Here is a 7,325-nt window from a genome sequence, read left to right on the forward strand (position 1 = left end):
AATCAATTGAGGGAAGGAAAGTCACAGATACAAGGCGTTTTCTAGCATTCAGGGTTAGACAGGATCTGTTTCTGAAAAAGAAACCCAGTTTAATTTTCAGTTTCTTTACCAAGTTTTCCACATGGAGCTTAAAAGAAAGATGTGAGTCGACCAAGATACCCAAATATTTATAGGAATCAACAAACTCAATGGGGACACCATTTGAGGATAATATCGGCGGAAGAACTGCTGGGACCAACTTCCTATTTGAAAAAAGCATCCCTTTGGTTTTTTCGGCATTTAGGACAAGTTTGAGGTGAAACAAATCAGTCTGGATGTAGTTAAATGCAGATTTCAGAAGCTGGAAAGCCTTAGCAACTGTTTTAGCTCGACAATAAACAACTGTGTCATCAGCATAGAAATGTATGGATGCATTAGGGATGTTTTTACCTACATTATGTATGTAGATTGTAAAGAGGGTGGGTCCTAAGACTGAGCCTTGTGGTACACCATTGTTGACTGTTAAATAACTGGAGGAAGTACCATTATGTTGAACACATTGCCTCCGGTCTGAAAGATAGTTAGAGAACCAACCAATGGTGTGATCTGAGAAACCAGTTTCTGAGAGTTTATGACACAAGATGTTCTGATCCACAGTGTCAGAATCTTTAGACAGGTCTAAGAAAAGTGCAGCACAATAATCCTTAGCATCCAGTGCTTCAACAACGTCATTAAGAACCTTCAGTGAAGCAGTGGTTGTGCTGTGTTGTTTCCTGAAACCAGATTGATGTGGAGGTAAGATGTTAAATGAGTCCAGGTAATTTTTGATTTGAGAGTTTATCAGTTTTTCTAGAACCTTGGCTAAAATGCAGAGTTTAGAGATTGGTCGATAGTTGTTCAGTGAGGTGGGGTCACCTCCCTTCAGCAAAGGAAGAACAAAGGCTGTTTTCCAAGTGTCTGGGATGGAGTTTTGTCTTATGGAGAGATTGAAGATGTGGGTCACAGGGACTGTGATGATATGAGCAGCCAGCCTTAAGAAATAAGGTGGAAGTTCATCTGGACCTGCAGATTTTTTAGGATCAAGATCTTTTAACAGTTTATTGACCTCACTGACTGAGAATGGAGAAAAAGAGAAGCTGTGATTAACTGAGGATTGACTTGTAGGAGGGATTTGATTTGTAGAAGTTTGGTTATTAAGTGAAGTGGCTGATTTTCCATTAGTAACTGTGTCAAATAAAGAACCAGAAGCAACAAAATGTTTGTTGAGACAGTTCAGGATCTCGTGCTTATTTGACACAGGAGCAGAGTTAACGAGAAGTTGTGATGGGAGGTCAGATGATTGGGGGGTGCCTGAGAGAGATTTGATGGTTTTCCAGAATCTGTTAGGGTCATTTAGATTTTTGGAGGTCTGAGATAAGAAATAGTTGTGTTTTGCTGCTTTGACAGCAGTTGTACATTTATTCCTCATCTGTCTAAAACTCAACCAATCAGTGTCTGAGTCAGATTTTCTCGCTGCGGCCCAAAGATGATCTCTCCTGTGCAGGAGGTCAGCTAGCTCTGGAGTAAACCAGGGGCTGTCTCGTCCCTTTATTCTGAACTGACGAAAAGGAGCATGTATGTTCACAAAATAAATGAAATTATTATGGAAATAGTTCCAAGCAGAGTTCACGTCATCAGTTAACAGAATACGATGCCAGTCAAAGTGAGACAGATCCCAGAGGAATGACTGTTCACAGAAATGTTTCAGATCCCTTTTTTTAATTAATCTGGGCTTAGAAGGTGGAAGTTTACTATTTCTTAAAGCCGCTGTCACACAATGATCACTCAAAAGATCAGCGAATACACCTGTACCAGGGAATTTGTAAGGCATATTAGTTAGAAACAGGTCTAAGATGGAGGAATTGTCAGTATGGCTTTTATTTAATCTGGTGGGGGAGTCGATCAGTTGGGTTAAATTAAAAGACAAGCAACATTCCTTGAATTTGTCACAGAGGGGGGTCGACTTACACCAATCAATGTTGAGATCTCCAGCTAAAAAGACCTCTGTGAATTTTAAATTACCAAGGAATTCCTTAATGGCATTTAATGCTTCAGGTGAAGCTGTGGGGGGGCGGTAGCAGCAGACTACAGTTAAAACCTGGCCTCCATTCAAGGTGATGTTTACAGATAAGGCTTCAAACTGGTTTGGAATTGTTTTGAAAGTCACAAGACTTGAAACCAGGGTATCTCTAATGTAAATAATGACTCCACCCCCCCTTTTTTGACGATCACAGCGGTAGATGTTAAATCCATTGATTGCCACGTCATTATTCATTACAGATTTGTTGAGTCAGGATTCAGAAATAAAGATAACATCAGCCCCAGAAGAACTGACCAGGATTTTCACAGCATCAAGTTTTTTCAGAAGGCTACGAGCGTTTACATGCAGAAAATGAAGCCCAGAGGCATTTTTAAAGTCATTTGGTGTGCTGTAATTAGTGGGGGGTCCAGGATTGGGTTGAATTCCTGAGAGCAATAACAACATTATTATCAGACATTTTCTTGAGTTTTTTGTGACTGATGTGTGATTACAGCAGTTAACAGTGTGACAATTAGCCCCCATAATCGAACCATGAGAAATATTAATGAAGACGCGATCATTCAGAACCCAAAAACAGTGAAAGTTGCAGTGATGGACAGATTCAGGTGTATTAACAAGATTCAGTGACTCCAGATAATCTGAGAACTGAAAATAGTGACAGTAATATGAATGATGCAGAAAAGATTCAGACCATAAAATGTCACAGTTCAAATGGGCAAACAAACCCGACGAGGTGGCCCAACTGCAGTTTGAGTCAGGCTGAGGGGGGCTCCGGCTCCCCTGTGAAGAAGGATGGATGGATGGATGCTCCCATGAGAAACAGAAGCTGGGTCCAGAATCAACAGGCCGAAACAGAAACTGAAAATTCGCAGCAAATAGCAGAACGAGCTGCCAGAAAATCCTCCTGAAGTGAAAGGCATGGTCCAAGTTCGTTTCAGGTCAACAGGGGCCAACAACGTGATCCGGAATAAAATTAATTATTGTCCAGGTGAGTTTGGATGGAGGCCTGCAGCAGCTCCGATACAAACTCCGAACTTCTCTCGAGCACCACGCAGCCCTGCTCCTCCACGCTGCTCCTCCACGCTGCTCCTCTGCTTCTCAGCACCCGACAGCACGGGCCACCCCCGGTGAAAAGCGAGACTGACCGGAGAGGCTGAGGCTGAAGTCGGCAACTGGTCCGGTCCGGTTCTGCTCCAGTTCGGCTCCGGCGCTCCAAGCACGAGAGACGAAGAGGCTGAAGATATCCCTGGCCCGGTTTTGCTCCGGTCCGGCGGCCCAGTCCGGCGGCGCGGTTCTGCTCTGGTCCGGCGGCGCTTCAAAGCACCGGAGCGTCTCCTCCAGGTGAACACAACGACTCCACGGAGGTGGATCGTCTTTCAGTAAAAGTAACGGGCTGCTCACTGAAGCTGAGACCGGCTCTGTAGAAGACGAATTTCCCCACAGCCACCTCGATTCGGTTCTGGTCCAATTCGAGGGTCACAGGTACACTTCCCCCACACCTATGGAAACACCACGAGGGCCAGTCCAGCTGAAAACCAGCGAAATACCACCCGGCGATATTTGTCGGAACCAGGTAGAACCACAAAGGTCCAGATAAGAGTTCGTTGAGGTCCAGGGAGAGAGAGAAAAAACACCGGACCTTCGTGTGTCGACTCCCCAGCTCGAGGGGTCACCTGGCCGGCAGGGTGCGCTCAGAGTGACCGATGGGGGGGGAGCGGCCGATCGGTCCAGGGCCAAAATATTATTATTATTTTTTTTTTTTGGACGGTCCCGTCCGGCTCTCTGAGTCACTGAACACCGAATTCGGTTGGAAGGAGGACCAACTTTAGTCCGGTTCGAAAAACGGGTCAGTTTGATGATAAAAGACTGCAGAGAAGCCGGAGGGAGCTGCTGTCCATCAGCTCGCCGGAAGTTGTGCAGCTTGGCGATGATCACCCGGGGTCTTTCGCCATCTCCCGTTTTCTTTGGTGCAGTCGCTCGGTGTGAGCAGTCAACTTTTACATCCCGGTCTATCCGTAGCGCTTCTTTAATAATTTTTGATACCTCTTTGGGGCTGGCGGAGTTCGGCTGCTCCTTGATGCCGACTATACGGATATTTCCGCGCCTCATCCTCCCCTCCATGTCCTCGCAATTGTCTCGTAATTTGACCAGCTCACTCTGGAGTTCAGAAACGATAGTCTGCAGTGTATTTACCTCGTCAGACCATGTTGTCAGTCCACCTTTCACATATTCAACGTCTGTCGTGATAGACGTAATTTCTGTTCAGATAGCGGTGGCATTGCTCACTATTTCAGCCCTCATAGCGTTGACGTCAGCTCTGAGAATGGTGAACTCTTCAGCCAGTGCATTTCTCATTACCTCTCTTATAATTTTGGAAATTTCGCCTCGCATTGAGGCTAAAATATGAACTTTCATTTCCTCCCTCGTGACTGGGCTCTAAGGATGTGTTTCTTTGTCTCCTGGAGCGTGTTGCCTCATGGCTCTGGCGTTAGCTGTTAGCTTTGATGTGCTACCGTCGTACTTTAATTTACAAAGTTTATCCGCCATTTATCGATAACCGTTAACTGAACCAGAGTTCTTTAAAGTCCAAAGTTATTATCAAACCAGTGTAGATTGCATTTAGCAAGAAGTTGTCGTATTTAAACTCAAAATATTTATAAACCCGCAGGAGCTCTGAAAAGTCTGTCTTTACTTCATGTTGGCTCGATGCCCCCCCCCCAAACATTTGCTATTTGAATCCCTCAGCGATGGGGGGCATAGGCATACTGCTTGTTAGGTTTGGAGTTGTACAAAAATTTCAGTTAAACTACAAGAAAGTGCAACAGTACGACAGTGCGCTCTGCTTATCTCACCAGATACTACAACAAGTGAGGGCATGTAGCTGCTGTCTGATGGGTCCACAGCCATCTTCAGCCTGTGCACAAGAACGTCTGGAAAAAGCTCAAGACGAATCCAGTGCTGCCAAGAAAAACACAGCGAAGTCCATCAGTTAGTATCCATCAGTATTACAATTAAACCAGTCAAATTAAAAACACATTACAATTTATTTTTCTACCTTTCCCTGTGAGCCAGAAGACTGCCAGCACTGATCACTGCAGTCAATGAGGCGGGATGCCTGGTTGACAGACGATGACACATTTAGGCCCTTGACTGCACGAGACCAATCATCGATCAGCATCCCACGCTGGCTGTTGTGATGCTTCTTGAGCAGTTTGCCTGAACGGCCACAAAAAGCTGGAGACTGGCCTGAGAGCAGAGAAGGTAAACAGTAGGTTTACATCCATGCAAAAACTCCTACATCTCAAAACTGTTTGAAGAGTTTCAGTCAGGGTTTAGAGCTCAATGTAGTACAGAAACAGCATTAGTAAAAGTCACAAATGATATTCTTATGACCTCTGATAATGGACTTGTGTCTATTTTATTTTTTTTTTCCCCTCCCTGGCTCTCATCGAGGTGGCTGCTTCTGTCATCCCTCCCCTGTTTTTCCTTCTTCCTGCTCTGCTCTCTGTGTGTCTGAAGTGCCTGGTTCACCTCCCGAACATAAATTAAGAAGATTATGGATTTGGTATCGTGGGCGTTTAACTCTATTGATAAGATTTTTTTCATCAAAGCGACAAGGTCCTGGAGAACCTGCGTGTCCAGCTGAGACTCACGCTGTGGGGTACGTCATGGATTCGTGGGGAGTGTGGCAGTTGATGTGCCTCTCAGTTCTGTCTCAGGAGGATGTTGAAGACGTTTACATATTTGGAATTACGATAGCAGGGACTCTGCTTTTTGGCATCAGCGGGGCTCTTTTTTATCGACTTTTGAAGAAGACATCGGCAGCAGTTTCGGCCATGGAAAAGCTTCCGAGTCAGTGTGAAGGTTTGGTCCGTGCAGTAGGAACTTTAAATCATGTGGTTTACGAGCTTAACCGTAAGGTGGAGGCGATTTCTGAGAATCGCAGGCCACCTGCGGCTTCTGGGACTCGTCAGCGTGGTGGGTTCGACCTTGAAGGAGACTCATAGCATGGATCAGTGGAATGGAATCCCACAATTAGGCATATTCGGAACCAGAACACCCAGATGGACTCAAGGCTGGAAAAAAGTAATCTCTGCCTGAAGAAAAACAGTAATCAAGCTTATTTAAATCTGACTTCCGACGGCCCTTGAGACGTGCCGACTATAAAATTTCTCCTGGGTCATGAGTAACCAAGGACAAAAGCTTCATCTATAGCACCCAAATTAGAAACATCTTATCTAAAAATGATGCAGAAAAACTGGTCCATGCATATGTCACGTCTAGATTGGACTATTGCAATGGTTTATTATCTGGGTGTCCAAAAACTTCCTTTAAAACGTCTTCAGTTGATCCAAAATGCTGCTGCCAGAGTCTTAACTGGAGTTAGTAGGAGAGATCATATTTCTCCAGTTTTAGTTTCTCTCCATTGACTCCCTGTCAAATCCAAAATTGAATTAAAAATTCTACAAACCGGATTCCAAAAAAGTTGGGACACTAAACAAATTGTGAATAAAAACTGAATGCAATGATGTGGAGGTGCCAACATCTAATATTTTATTCAGAATAGAACACAGATCAAAAGTTTAAACTGAGAGAATGTATCATTTTAAGGAAAAAATCTGTTGTTTCCAAATTTCAAGGCGTCAACAAATCCCAAAAAAGTTGGGACAAGTCCATTTTTACCACTGTGTGGCATCCCCCCTTCTTCTTCCAACACTCAACAGACGTCTGGGGACAGAGGAGACCAGTTTCTCAAGTTTAGAAATAGGAATGCTCTCCCATTCATGTCTAATACAGGCCTCTAACTGTTCAATCGTCTTGGGCCTTCTTTGTGGCCCCTTCCTCTTTATGATGCGCCAAATGTTCTCTATAGGTGAAAGATCTGGACTGCAGGCTGGCCATTTCAGTACCCGGATCCTTCTCCTACGTAGCCATGATGTTGTGATTGCTGCAGAATGTGGTCTGGCATTATCGTGTTGAAAAATGCAGGGTCTTCCCTGAAAGAGATGACGTCTAGATGGGAGCATATGTTGTTCTAGAACCTGAACATAGTTCTCTGCATTAATGGTGCCTTTCCAGACATGCAAGCTGCCCATGCCACAAGCGCTCATGCAACCCCATACCATCAGTGATGCAGGCTTCTGAACGGAGCGTTGATAACAACTTGGGCTATCCTTGTCCTCTCTGGTCCGGATGACATGGCGTCCCAGTGTTCCATACTTGCTTAGAAATGGCTTCCTCTTTGCACTGTAGAGTTTCAGCTGGC

General features: G+C 44.7%; 1 protein-coding gene across 1 annotated transcript in view; it reads right to left on the reverse strand.

Moving 5' to 3' along the window:
- Positions 1-7,325, reverse strand: part of herc2 (HECT and RLD domain containing E3 ubiquitin protein ligase 2) — a gene marked incomplete in the record, with an annotated part of 472,599 nt that overhangs the window by 213,117 nt on the left and 252,157 nt on the right. Inside the window, 2 exon segments of the mRNA XM_037698316.1 lie at positions 4,912-5,017; positions 5,115-5,305. Of these exon segments, the coding sequence (XP_037554244.1) occupies positions 4,912-5,017; positions 5,115-5,305 (297 nt within the window).

Source organism: Nematolebias whitei, chromosome 3 (assembly GCF_014905685.2).
Source record: "Nematolebias whitei isolate Nwh7 chromosome 3, NemWhi1, whole genome shotgun sequence".
In the NCBI taxonomy this organism is placed as follows: domain Eukaryota; kingdom Metazoa; phylum Chordata; class Actinopteri; order Cyprinodontiformes; family Rivulidae; genus Nematolebias; species Nematolebias whitei.